The sequence below is a fragment of the Rhinolophus sinicus genome, chromosome 17 (assembly GCF_057876585.1).
Source record: "Rhinolophus sinicus isolate RSI-liver-muscle chromosome 17, RSI-T2T, whole genome shotgun sequence".
Taxonomy (NCBI): Eukaryota; Metazoa; Chordata; class Mammalia; order Chiroptera; family Rhinolophidae; genus Rhinolophus; species Rhinolophus sinicus.
Genome location: NC_142517.1, coordinates 34836954 through 34852222, shown reverse-complemented (window position 1 = coordinate 34852222; position 15269 = coordinate 34836954). Strand labels below are relative to the sequence as shown.

At 35.3% G+C, this 15269-nt stretch overlaps 1 protein-coding gene across 1 annotated transcript in view; it reads left to right on the top strand.

Moving 5' to 3' along the window:
* The window catches only part of SERPINI2 (serpin family I member 2), a 32394-nt gene that overhangs the window by 3629 nt on the left and 13496 nt on the right, over nt 1-15269 (top strand). The window contains exons 3-5 of the mRNA XM_019735902.3: nt 4709-4939; nt 6378-6572; nt 6652-6844. Of these exons, the coding sequence (XP_019591461.3) occupies nt 4709-4939; nt 6378-6572; nt 6652-6844 (619 nt within the window). The remainder of the gene's footprint in view (nt 1-4708; nt 4940-6377; nt 6573-6651; nt 6845-15269) is intronic.

Here is a 15269-nt window from a genome sequence, read left to right as displayed (position 1 = left end):
ATGTTTGCCTTAGTGCAGATTAGTTATACATAGGTATTTGCTTTTCTTCTTTACAAGGTTTTACTTGTGTTACTTTAAATAAAGGCAATTTTATAGAGAAAAAAAGTTGGTGATAATGAAATTCATTGCAAGAGTTTCCCTATGTGAATAATGGAAAATGAAGCCACTGTGTTCCAGATTTAGTCTTCACTGTCTATATTAATTTCAGCAAATCCCACTATACAGTCCCAGAAACATTTCAGTCCCATGATACTGCTTTGGAAAGTAATAGAACATTTATGAAGATATGTAAAGTTGAATCCATGATAAATTAGTAAAATTAGAGCCTCTGAAATCTAAATTACCTTAAATGGATTTCATCTTATATAGAAACACATGTCTTAATAACTCTAGGTTGTGAATGAAATAATAATCATAATGATAATGATGTCACTTTCAAGTATATATAGTGTCACAGTCACTGTTTTATGTGCTTTATGTACATGATTTCATTTAATATTCATAATTACTCTGTGAAGTAGACATAAGCCTGCTGTACAGATGCGGACACTGAGGCAAAGAAAGATTAAGTAACTTGCCCAGAACTATTCCAAAAATAATTCACTGAGGGTTATAGATCACATGAGCAATAATGAAAATTTCTATATTTTCCTTAGAAGAGTACATATGGATAATTTCATATTAACATTTTGACACATATAACAAAATTTACCAAACTTGCTTTCTATTATGGTCCCTTAAGGGAGATACAGATGAAAGATAACTGCAAAAAGAAAAGAAAGACTAGCCAACAATGGAGAAGATGTGAAAAAGAAACTCTGGAAAAAAAAGAGGGGGACACTAAGGAATAAAGAAAAAGGAAACAGAGTTAAGGGAGGGAACAGAGTGAACGTGCAACAGGTTGGAGAAAATGTTCAGGGGGTCTGGAGAAAGAAGAGCAAAATAGCACTAAGGGTAGAATGAAGGGTGTGACAGATCAGAAGAAGGCAGTGTCTGGCAGAGCCATATTGGAACCCAAGAAAAAAAGAAAAATCAGTAATAATGACCTTGCCTTTATTTAAAGTTTTCGTATTTTGTTCATCATGGATTTCTCTTAATACTGATTTTCAAAATACAGAGGGTGCCAGAACAATGTATAAATATTTTAAGAAAGGAAAACTGTATTAAAATTGTAATACTCAATATATACCAATAACAAAAGATGAACACAAGTCACATTTGACATCTGCAATTACAAGAGGTGCTCAAAGTGGTTACCATCAGCCTCCAGACATTTTTGATTATAGTGAAATACTGCTTGAGTAACGTTGACCAAAATGTATACTTGTATACATATTTTTGGCACCCCGGTATATATGTTGCAATAAAATATTATTTATCTTGATTACTGAGTTTGATAGCATCTTTTAAATTTTATGCGCAAGGTGAGTGTCTCTGACTTATGTTAGTCCGAGCTCTGCCTTCGATTCCCACTGACTGTCAAAAGATATACTCTGTTGAATCAGTCTATATTTTACTTTTTTCTGCTAGCAATCTGTTTCACATTAACAGCTGGCTTATTCTACAGATGGGCACACAACTCCTGGTGTCCCACCCCACTGGTGTTCTCAGTACCAGTTCCCCTCCTTTCCCCCAATGCTAAAACATCTGTTCAGAACTTACCTTCTCCAGTTTACTGAGCCTCTGGTAATGCTCTATTTTCCTTGGCATCTAATAATGCTGCTTACTAAGCAAAGGCTAAATTGAAGGTGCTTCTTTATTCCAAGATGATTATGGAAAGAGAACTGGACATGAATTCCTGACTCAGCTCTGCAATCAAATGACCTTGTGATTTGGCACCTCTCAAATTACTGTATCTCTCTGGATTTTAGAATCCTCACTATAAAAAGATGAATTTGGATGAGATGATTTATATGGATCCTTTGGCTAAAATCATGTCTAATCCTATGACGGCCTTAGTTTTCATCTTTGGATCTCTCACACTGCATATGGAATTGATATTCTTACCCTTCACATCAGGAGAAGTAAACATGTACTGAATTTTAGAGCAGTGTCTGGAGGTCTGGTACAGTCAAACCAAAAGTCACGTTAACTCCATGACCTGTAGGTTTTCCATGGCTCTAATGTAGGAAATTAAATAAACTTATTCTCATTAACTATAGGCAGCCATGTATATGTTTGATCTGTGCTACAAGAGATTGTGAATCAATAAATTAAATCAAATTTATAAAGCAGATAACTTTATATTCTCCTCCCAACTTGTGCTAGTTGGTGATATTTTTCATTGACTTCTGAGTACAGCGATTTGTCAAAGGTCAGCTGATTGTCACATAGTCTTAGACCTTAAGACATGACATAAATCTATTTGCTCTGACAAATGAGTTGGGACTATTTTTTTCTTCCCCTCTCCTTTACTTTCCCATTCCTTTAAAAATGTTCGTATGTTACAAACTCCTGAAAACTGGTTTCCATGTTTGCCACATTATTTCTGACTCTAATTAATTATTTTAGAGAAGTTCTAATGACTTCACTCAGGAAGTCTTCTTTGTAGCCTCCTGGGTATTGAGATATTTCTCTTGACTTCAAATAGCAAGAAATGATTGCATCTGAAATCATTGTATAAACAAGTAAAATAGATTAACTTTCTTCCCTTCCTTATGTAAGGAATTCCAGGGTTGTAAAGAATTACTGAAACCCTTCCAATCATATGGAAGGAAATTTTTGTATCTAAAATCTTTTATGTCTTGTGCCTATGTCTCATGAATGAAGAATCAAAATTTGAAATACAATGCAATACACTTTCCAGAACCTCTTGTATCGTTGTGCAGGTTATACTTACACAAGAGTGGCAGGACAAGGAGGTCAGTGGGGACTGAAATGTAGCCTCTATTCAGTGGGGTAAGATGTGAGACTATGGGCCTTAGCACTCCAGTAAGAGCATCTGTTCTTATTTGCATGGAGATACCCTATGGACTGCTTGCTCTCTGAGAAAGTGTTTACACACACACACACACACACACACACACACACACACACACACACGCATGCCTTATTTCCAATAGACACTGAGTAGCAAGTTTCTCTCAGTAATACTTTTTTATTTCTCTTTATTCAATGGGCAACTTACCATGATAAACTATTTATGTTTCTTCAATAGAAATTAATTGCATATAATCAACTTTAAAGTTATAAAAGTGGTATTTTGGGCATTTAACTGAAAATATAATAATGGCCCCAAATAAATCTTTGATTTGAAATATAGATCCCAGACTAACTGACTGAGTTCCAGGATTAAGCCAGAAGGGAATGAAAATTATCTGTACCCTTTGATAATGAACACAGAGCCATGGAGTAATGTTCAGAGCTGAATTCTCTCATAGGCACATACGAGGTGTGATTAAAAAAATACAGTGAATGTTTAAATTAAAAGACACATTGCTATTAATACCGCTCAAAATACTCCCCCTGGCTTTGAACACACTTATGCCATCATTCTTGCCACTTTCTGAAGCAGTTCTGGAAGTCCTCTTTAGTGAGTGTCTTCAGTGAGTTGCACTGTCATAGCTGTCTCAATGTCTTGAATCAATTCAAAACATTTATCTTTCATATTCATTTTGACTTTGGGGAAGAGCCAGAAGTCGCACGGTGCCAGAGCCAGTGACAAAGGTGGATGAGGACACACCGTAATGTTTTTATTTGACAGAAATTGCCATATATCAGAAGTGATGTGTGACATGGAATGTTGTCATGATGGAGGATGAAACCATTTGCCCATTTCGTGTTAATGCATTGTTTGTGATCCATGATTTATGGCATATTTTAAAACACACTTTCTCTCAACCGTAGCTCACACCCGACTGACTGCACCTAACAAGTTGAAAGTTGTCACACACTGTTACTAAGGTTCGAAGTGCTGCTTCCCGTATTGAAGATCCCTGCCTTTCTATTGGATGGCACTCAGTGCAGCATTTACCATATTTTTTTATCACACCTCGTATACTTTCTGACAAAACTGTGGTCAGAATAATCTGATGATAAATAAATAATAGGCCAACAGTGAGTCTTAGGTGACTCTGATGGACTCATCTGGCTAATGATTATAGTTTGGATGGTTAAATACATTTATTGTTCATGTAGATAGCCAAAGTATATAGATTCATGAATTCTGAAACTTATGCAGCTAAAGAGATGATTCTAGGGGTCGCTTCGTAAATTTCAAATCTTGGACAGGTGCAATTGCTCATAAGAGCAATTCTGTCTTAAGCTGAAATAAAAATAATATTGAAAAGGATTGCTCATCACTGTCATAACCCTATCAACATTCATTAACATTCCCGTTTCATAAAAATCGCATGTTATACAGAGAGTGAAATTCTAAAAATAAGTTCCAACAACTAAGAATAAGCTCAATTTGACTATAAACAACGAGTTTCCTTCATACTGTTTAAATGCATATTCTTGTTTTTGACAAATTTCAAACTTACATGGACATTTTTTTTTTCTATGTAAAAGCTGGTTTGTCCAGAAAATATATATTCTGCGGGAGATAGATACATGCTTAAAATATTGATACTAAATTAGAAAAGATTGTTAGTTATACATGAATGCAAAAAATGATGATATGAATCTTATTGCTTAGAAGCAAAGCTGAAAATCTGTTGTTTTTATGTTGTTCGATATGTCAGTGTACATTATAATTATTTTTTAGAAGAAGAATTTTCTGTGCTGAAGTCATTTTTCTCTGCCACCTCGGAGAAAAAACAAGAATTTACATTTAATCTTGCCAGTGCCCTCTACCTTCAAGAAGGATTCACTGTGAAAGAACAGTATCTCCATGGCAACAAGGAATTTTTTCAGAGTGCCTTAAAACTGGTGAATTTCCTGGATGCAAAGGCTTGTGCAGAGACAATAAGTACCTGGGTAGAAAGCAAAACAAATGGTAAAGTTTCTCATTTTCATAACATCATTATTTGACATTGTATTCATGTTTTTTTAATACCTAAAGTAAAGAATGGTTGAATATTTTCTCACTAAACTGTCTCAGAGGGATCAAATCACCTATTTTACTTCCCTATTATTCAAAGTAATACTAAATTAAAAAAAAAAAAAAAGAAATTGTAAGCTGTTTTGAAAAGTACAGAGGTTCTCTCTCTCTCTTTTTTTTTTTTGAGAGACGACTGTAAAATTCTTAATGGAAGAATTTTAATAGTTATTTTTGTTTACTGGTAGGTGTTCTAAAGTACGGCAGTAGGAATAATATATTTGGCCAGATAAAAGTTAGATCTGTCAATCCCAAATGTTTTCTTTCCCACAAAGTCTATAAATAATTAACACATCTTAGTTGGATGTGTTAATGTTTAATAATAAATGTTGATAGTCCTATCGTAAACATGGTAATCTTAACTTTAAGTTAAATACAAGCTAGCACAAATTCCAAAGGGGCTGTGGGATGGTATAGTAGAAAGAACATAAGCTTAAAATCATACAGATGGGTTCAAACCTTAACAAGTTCTAAGCTATGCCCTATTTAAAATGGGAATGTTATGAAAATTTCAGGATTATTAGAAAGTTTCATAATAATGTATGTGAAGTGACAAACATATATCTGGTCCTCGATTAACAGTAGTCTGTTTCTTCTCTTATTCATTCTGCTACAAAAAAAATTGTAGTGGTGTAAGATGGTGTAAGATGCTACTGTTTTATTTATGGGAAGCCTTATATGGAGGACCATAGCAGAAAATGTGAGACGGTGTTGTGAGCTGTGTTCACAGGAAAGTCCTATTAATAGGATACAAAATGAGAACATCCCTAGACAGCTCCATGGCACCCAATCATGCTTTTGTCTCATAACTTTGAAATGCTCACTGGACATAGAAATAGGAAACTTTTTTTCAGAAGAAGAAAATCATACTACCGGTTGCATACTTGTCTCTTCCCAATGGTCAGTGGCTGCAGCTGCAAGAGTAGCAAGTTTGAGTTTACCATTAAAGTATTGATTCTAATTGTCCTACTGGAGAACCTTGAAATAAAGTTTAAAAAATACCAATAAATATGCAGGAAGAGGTATTTAGTTTCTGTTCTTTCTGACTGAAAAATGATTTTAAAAAAATCTCACTGAAGAGAGTTCATTACTAGGTCTGTCCAAATTTGCCTAAGACAATCCCCTATCTCCTGTTTCCTAGAGAAACCCATTTGCACCCGTTTCTAAATATTTAATAGTGCTCCCCTTTGCTCGCAAAATTGCTACTTTTAGATGATGAAGCACCCTGTTTATAACTGATCTGCAAAAGAAATTTTTGTTTTAATTCTATTTAAAGCACTTTTACTGAACCACTATTGCATGTTTCTTCCTACCTCCTCCTCTACACCCTTCACAGGAAAAATTAAAGACATGTTTTCAGAGGAAGAATTTGGCCCTCTGACTCGGCTTGTCCTGGTGAATGCTATTTATTTCAAGGGGGATTGGAAACAAAAATTCAGAAAAGAGGACACACAGCTGATGAATTTCACTAATAAAGATGGTGCAGCAGTCAAAATCCCAATGATGAAGGCTCTTTTGAGGACAAAATATGGTAATATGAGAAAGCACACTCTAAAGCATGACTTTGGGGATTGCCAAGTACATTTAACGTTTTATGTTCTCTATTCCAGGTTATTTTTCTGAATCCTCCATGAACTACCAGGTTTTGGAATTACCTTATAAAGGTGATGAGTTTAGTTTAATCATTATACTTCCTGCAGAAGAGATAAATATAGAAGAAATGGAAAAACTGATTACTGCTCATCAAATCTTCAAATGGTTCTCAGAGATGCAAGAAGAGGAAGTGGAAATAAGCCTTCCTAGGTTGGTAACGCCATTTTATTATTCTGGTTCTTATGTTTTTACTTATGGAGGAATTTGAATAACCAGATGAACGAGAACAAATGCTTGAAAAGTCTATTGACAAAAATGAAAAGAAAAAATGCATTTGGAAGTATTACTCCACATTATGGATACAAAGGCAGGTCTAAACATCACCAGCATTGCTTTGCCATGAGGGAGACTAAATTTAAGTGCTCAGTAGTCCCTGAAAGAAGTGAAGAAATGTAAATCTTCAAACTAGAATGCAGGCATTAAAAGGAATTATTATTCTTTTTATTGTACAAATTTATTTTTTTCTAATTTTTTTTCCTGATTGGAATTTAAAATATTTGTCTTCTGTTGTATTTAAGGAAAATAAAACCCCCAAACACTTATGGTACTATACAATTAAAAGCTATGTTAAGTCACATTTGACCGACAGTGCTCTAACAGTCATTGAATTATAAATAGAATTATATGGTCAGTTTTAGATAGTTAATGCAAAATGGAATATACAAAGGCATATCTCAGGAGACAGTAGTTATAAACACTAATTTCTTAATATAATGCTTCTAGGAGAAACTTCAGAGAGTACGGTGTGCCCAAATAACTCAGTTCACACTCTACCTGAATTTTTAAAAAGAGACAGATGTCTAATAGATTATATTTGTTCTTTTATTTTTAAATTTTCTTAACACTCATCAAGGCCTGCATGGTCTGTCCACCTCTCTTCCAGGCCCTTGGTCTCTCACACCTCCTGGCCTTTTTCTCCTTCTCCATTTAGCTAGGACCCAGTCAGTCATTTTAATCATACTGTCATCAGAGTTGATGGTTTTGTCACCTTGTTTTTGCCCCTCTTTAATTCTCTCCCCAACCATTGTCAATCCTGAGTCTACACGAAAAGCCACTCCTCCTCCACAACTACTGATTGTGTTTACCAAAACCCAGAAAGCAATCACTTCTGGTCTCACCAAGGCTGGAGCTTGGAACTCCTTGTGGATCTTCAGAGGACTTTCTTTTCTAGTACTCATACCACATAAAAACCCCACACAACACCAAAACTTTACCTCTATTCTTAATGTACTACTTTATGCTGATATCTTTTACTCTCAACATACGTCTCAACTTCGTTCCTTAAAGGAAACATATCATAAAGCAAACTCACCTCTTTACTCTTCACCTCAAAATATGTACAATTCTTTGCTAATCTCTTCCTCCACTTTCCTTAATGCCCTGGAGAAAGATGTGTCTTTTTCACTCGAACTCTGGGATATTGATACAAATATTATTAACCATCCTATTTTTCTTAAAAATCTTTCTTTAACCCTGTGGCACTACACACTTGTATTTATTTTTTTGATCTCTCTGTCAAATTTACTTGCTCCATGACTTACATTTTTTTTTGTTTCTGTTCACAAATAATGTTTACCAGAGTTTCATCTTCAGAAATTGTCCTCTTCTTACTCTCTCTTTCATTTATGTATCTAAATCTGAATCTCCTCCCCCAACCCCTTTTCCTATTCTGTATCATCTGTATATCTCTACCTGAATGTTATTCAGTCTTTCAAGGAGTGTTCTTTTTAGCAACTATCATGTGCTGAACATTGGGATATAATGGTGTATGTGACAGATAGTTTACCTTCTAATAATAGCAGTAATAAATTTTGGAATTAACTTGTTTATTTTCAGTTTTACTTCCCTTATCTCTCCCCCTCTCTCTGGAAAGATCATAGTTTGGGTCCAAAAAATCTTGAGTTTGAAAATGGACTATGCCGTGTACTATCATTGAAGTCTTAGGAGTGTCACATGACTACGGTATCTTGAGTTGTGGTTTTATTAGTATAAAATGAGGGTAATGATACCTGTAACTCTAAGTGTCCCCAGCTTCATCAGCCTAGATAACAAATGTCTAGAGAATGATGCATACATCCCAAACTCAATTGACAACAGGAAATACAAGTTTTTTGCCAGAATTCTCTTCTCCAACATTTTAGGAATCCCTACAGGAATATTTCACAGTCACAAATCCATCCAGAATAGCTTTTCCAAACTGTTTGTCCTTCTTATCAGCTTCTCCAAACTGTGGCCACACTTTCCATACAACTTCTCCAAAAGTGTAGACATAGACTTTTTTTGTTTTAAATTTCTCGAAGAACAACTGTTACGGGTTGAATTGTCTCTTTTAAATTCATATGTTAAGTCCCAAACCCCACTAACTCAGAATGTGACCTTATTTGGAGATAGAGACTTTACAGAGGTAATCAAGTTTAGTGACATCATTAGAGTGGGCTCTAATCCAATATGGGTGGAGTCTTCATACAAAGGAAAAGTTTGGATATAGAGATACACATAGAGGAAACAGTCAGTGAAGATGTGTAGGAAGAAGATGGCCATCTATAAGCCAAAGAGAGAGGCCTGGACCAAACCTTCCTCGCACAGCCCTGAGAAGAAATCAGTTACCCACGTTTTGGACTTCTTGCTTCTACAACTGTGAGACAATAAATTTCTGCTATTTAAAGCACCTAGTTTATGGTAATTTGTTAAATAGTTGGCCTTGGCAAACTAATACAAATAAGAACAACTTGAGTGTTCAACCAAACTTTACTGGAAGCTTGTTCTTAATAAGAGGGGCTTACAAGGTAGTTTCAAATCAGGTGCCAGGGATGGGTATTCCTGGAGTATAGGCCTTTTTTTTTTTTTTTTTTTTTTTTTTTTTTTTTTTTTGTACCAGAAAGCCTTATCCTGTTCATTGCTGTTAGCCTGCCATTATCATGGTGTCAGAGCCCACTCTCACTGAAAAAGGTGTTTTTCCCATCTCGCTCCTACCCAGGCTCCAGAGTCTTCCTGCTTTTCCCAGCATCTAAAGAAGATAACACAGATTTTTCTCCCATCCTCTCTAAGGTCAGGTTCCCAGTCATGATAAGAATCTACAGCAGTAGATTTCAACCCACAGTGAAACGATGTTTTCATATCATGTCAAATATATTACAGCCTCATCATCTCAAATTTCTCTACCTTCATGTTACTGGTTCTATTTGCGTAATGAAAAGCTTTTGCCAAACAAATGAGCACCTTCTGACTTTACAGGTGAATTTGAATCTTCAGTTATATGGGAACGGAAACATTAGTTGGCAGCTGTACCCCCCTTTTTCCAAACAATTTCGACCACCATTTTTTTTTTTTTTAATTTAATGGTAGTTCAATTAAGTACCTCATTACGTACTTCTATTCATAGCACAAAGTCTGGCAAATAGAACGTGCTAAATAAATGATGGCTATTTTTCTTTTTTTGTTAAGAGGATCACTGCCCAGCCAGTACCAAACTAGAAAGTCTTCTGATTTCTAAATTTCTCTTACTCTTATCCTCTCTGTCGTATAGACCCTTCTTCATGGTGTCCAACCAGTAAATTATCATTCATTCTTCAAGTTTTCCTCACAATTAACTGTTCTCAGAGATTTCATCAACGTGTAGATTTCATCAACATGGTCAATTAGAATCAACAATTCCTTATCTTTATTTCTTGAACATTCTGTGTGAATTTACATTATAGCAGTCAGTACACTGCTTTTTCAGTTTTTGCTCACATTCTTGTCAATTCTATTAAGATGTGAGCTCTGGGACAGGGGGTTATGTCTCCTTCATTTTGGTTTCTGTAGTCCCTAGCACATTTCATGGTACATAGTATGTACTAAATGAATATTGTTGAATTAAGTCATACAAATATTTTCAAAGAAAGATTCTGTTATTTTCTTTTATCTAATTTTACATATCTCAAAAATCAGAATTCAACTTTCTAGTCACTCTTTAATTCATTCCCTCTGAGGATTCTGATGGAGCTGTTCCTCCTTCCCTTATGTGCAGCATAATGAAAAACAGGGCATCAACCATTTTCCTGGAATCTTCTCACTACAGAAATAAAAATGACTTTGCTTTTAATTCATAGGACTGAAAATTTTGTTATCAATTATTCAGTCACATTAATAAAACATTACATTTAAAATGTATTAACATCTCCCTATAAAAGTATTAGTCTTCCAGTTTATTAAAGGAAGGATTCCCTTATGTGTTAAGTTCATGAACAATTTTAGTTTTTTAGGACACATTTGTTGAATTAAATTCCCTAAACATTATGGATTGAAAGTTCTGAAATGCATTTCCCCCAAAAGGAATAGTTTTCTGACAACAGAAAAATATCCCCTTAAAATCTGTTCAGTACAGAAGAGGGAAAACTATACAGGCTCAATAAATACTTTTGTGTAGACTGACAAGTTTACATTTTATTATTCACTGAGGTAGTTCTTTTATATCTGAATGAATGCATTATGGTTTCAAACTGACAATTGAACATTTTGGTAAAACTGAAACAGTTTAATCAGGTGTATTAGTTTCTTACAGCTGTTATAACAAATTACTACAAACTGGTGGTTTAAAACAAGAGAAGTTCATTTTCCTCACAGTTCTGGAGGCTGGAAGTCCAAAGTCAAGGTGTCTGCTGCACCATGCCCTCTCTGAGACTCAATGTAGAATCCTTCCTTGCCTCGCCATAGCTTCTGATGGTGGCCTTTATCCTGATTATTCCTCTGCTTGCACATGCATCACTCCAATCTTTGCCTCTCTTGTCATGTGGTCACCTCTCTTCATGTGGCATTCTCCTTTCTTATAAGGACACAGGTCATATTAGATTAAGGGCCTTCTCTATTCCAGTATGACCTCAACCTAACTAATTACATCTACCATGACTCAATTTTCAAATAAGTTCACATTATAAGGTGCAATTTACTAAATGCTAAAGAGAAAAAATTAATCTAAGAATGCTTGCATATAAGCAACAGTAGAAAGGAACATGCCACTGACTATTTAGATTATAGTTACTGTTTAGGAAACAATTCTCCTTCCCTTCTTTGATGTATGGATAGTTTAGAATCAAGGGCAACAAGATAGAGTCTAGTCTAAAAATATTAAGGTGATTTCTAGTGTTTATTATCTGTAACATACCAGATACCTAATTTTGGACATTATCCTGCAGTTGGATAGCAACTAAAATAATCATATCACTTTGTCTAAATGCAGTATGGGATCCTGTCAGCATCTTAATAGTCAAACATCCTCAGGTTGAAGAGTCTAACACACAACTTGCTTTGTATTAGATTCTTCTGTTTATAAAAAACATTCTGAGAATATGTTTTTATGATTACATATGTGGAAAATGTGATCATTTAATACATGTAAGTAAGGTAAATAAGCAAGTAACTTTCATCTACATAGCATTTAAATTTGTTAAAGCATTTAGCATGTATATTTTAATACTAAATACTGTGGTTCTATAGTCTAACTTGGTTATATCTTATATTTCACAGATAAGGAAACTGAATCCCTCCACAATTAATTGATTGACATTCAACTAAGTATTGGGTGATGGGATAAATTCTCATATCTATTGGCTCACAGATTTACAGTCTTATTAGTTTGCTACTTATTAGAAAATGTATGTCCTGTTCAAAAGCACAGATCCATTGGGACCACTGTAGACAAGGAACTAGGACAGTTACAAAGTGATACACATAATCCCTGTTGATAAGATGGTTACCACTTAGGTGGAGTGGTGCAAGATTTGTACAAGAAATTTATTGACAATAGCCAGTCGTATAGAGTAAATACTAAAAGAATGGTACAACCAGTAAGCACTAGGAGATTCACGAAAAAAGAGAGGAGAGAGGGAAGAAGCACAGAAACTGGAACTGTAAACAAAGGCTTCATGAAAGAGGGAAGCCTTGAATTGAGCTTTTAAAAATCAACAGGAATAAGTCTCATATGTGATGAAAAATTGTTGAAAATTTCCAAGTAGGATAGTGTAATGATTAAATCAGTGTTTTAGATAGATGTATTTGGTAGTCACAATGCCCTCGTTCATGCTGGATAACTTGTTTAAATTTTTTTTCTCATTCTCCCCTACCATCCCCATTTTTCTGGATAACTCCTAATGGTCCTTAAAACCAAGTTTGGGTTTTAGAAAGTTTTCTGATCTGTCCATGTGAGATCCCACATCTTACCTTCTCCTTGCTGGGAAAAGTTCTCCCGGTACCTTGTGTTTATTTCCGCATAGCAGTTATATTATAATTATTTGTTTGTCTTTCTCATTGGACTGTAAACTTGTTGAGGTCAGGAGCTATGAATATTTCCTTTCTGTGATCCCAGTACAAAGTATGCATCTAAAAAATAGCAGCTGTTCAATGAACATTTGCTGCTTTAATCTAAATAGTACTTATGTTCAGAATGTGTTAAAGAGGGAAAGATTGAAGCCCAACAGATCAGTTAAGAAACCACTGCAATAATTCAGACACTGAATAATGAGTGTTTAGAAGAAGCAGCCTCCCTGGGGATAGTAAGGAGCTGGGGAAGTAGAAAGACTTTGGCGTGTGACTGACTAGATAAGGGTGAAAAAGGAATAGATTGTTTTGAGGTTCTAAGTTTGACTTACTAGGAAAATGATAGGACTGTGATTTCTTATTCTTTTGTAGCATCCTTAACTGGGCACCATGGACTTCTGAAGAGTTCTGGGGCAGGCTTTACAGTCCTTGAAGCCCTTGAAATTATTAGCAAGTTTATTCCTGAAAGGTCATATGTGTATTTTTCTTGGGTGAGATTTTGTAGTTGTCACTGAATTTTTGGTTGTCCAGGTCTTTAAATTTATTAAATACTAAAGTTCTATTCAAAAGTATAGTAATAACTAAACAATAGCCATAGTCTGAGAGGAGTTCTTTAAAAATATTGACTGTTGTGGCATCTCACTGTACCTTTTATCAACTGTTAGAACCAGATCATGGAAAATAGAACATAATATTGAGGACTAAGAATTTTGCCACCTTCTCACTCTATAGTTTTAATTTTTGTTACTAAATGGGATAATGATAATACATCTCTCTTATGGTTATTGTGAGGATTAAATAAATAATGTGCATAAAAGTTTTAGTACTTGATACTACCTTTTACTATTATTTTTATGATCATCCTCACTCAGTGTTAACATTTATTATCTTACAGTACCTACACTCTCCTAGCTACTTCTCTTTACCATGTCTCATTTATTCCCCACAACAAGTCGATAGAGATCTATTTTTATACTCAGGTTACAGAGGAGGTGCAGACAGGTAAATACCTTGCTTGTGGTTACACAGCTAACAAATGGCAAAGTCAGAATACAGGTGTAATGTGGGGCCAACATGAGGGAGAGCACAGAGCAGAGGAAATAATCAGTGGCAGAACGAGCAGCAAGATAAAAGATTTGGGGCAGCAGTGCCAGGTGACTTTTGCAAAGAGCGAATGCCCCCCATAGGACACAAAGTATCATCTTCTTGCTGGGCTGGAAATCTACCCCAGGCTTGGCCAGCTGTGGATTTCTAAGTGGGTGAATGTGACTTGTGTGCGGGTAAAAGTGAACTCAGGGAAAACGAGGTTGGATATGAGAATAGCTGTTTCATGACCAACTGCGCTAGTGGTTACAAAGTGTTGATTTTCTTTAACCTATTGGACATTGATACAAATTGGAATCCCAAATTTACATCGAACATTTTCCACGTGTTTCATATCTGACAGAAAGCATTTTTAATCCAGCCTTTGTAGCTAATAGAGTATATCACACATTCTGTCTTTCTCTCTATCTTTCTCTGTCTCTCTCTGTCTCTCTCTGTCTCTCTGTCTCGCTGTCTCTCTCTCTCTCTCTCTCTCTCTCTCTCTCTCTCTCTCTCTCTTTCTCTCTCTCTCTCTCTGAAATAACTGGTTAGAAAGTGAACAGAAACTACTATGTACTTACATGATAGTCCAGGGCCACCACTGTCAAGCATTGCGTTATATTTTCATCCTTGTGTGCAGCTTTAAGATTTGGTTTGGTTGGTTCTAAGACAGAACATTTCAAGGTGGACTCAAACCCACTTTATCTAAACTGGGATTCCAAATAATAAGGATACGGACCCCAAGGGAGAACCATCCAAGACTTTTTTTTATTAAACAAGAGTCCTGGGTATAAAGAAAAATGAAGGAACACCACCAATCCACCGTCAGGCCTGCAGGATAGGATTGGATCCATCTCAAGACAGAAATTCTGAATTTTTTCTTTCATTTTCTGCAGCTTTTACCTGTGTAAGATCCCTTTTAAGCACAATGGTTGCATTTGACAGTAAGTTGCTGTCTTGTTAGCAAATAGATACGATTTACATATGCTAAAACACTCATTTCATGATTATTTAGTTGTTAATTGTCTATCCAGTCCTCTTGCTGCTCAATCTTTTACCATTGAGCTGTATTCTGTTGACAAATTTTACAGGAAAGTCAAGGAAAAGGGGAAATGAACTACCTCTGGAATAAATATTCAGACACAAAATTTGGAAGAGGTACACAAGTAATACTATATATAATGATTGTTAATTAATT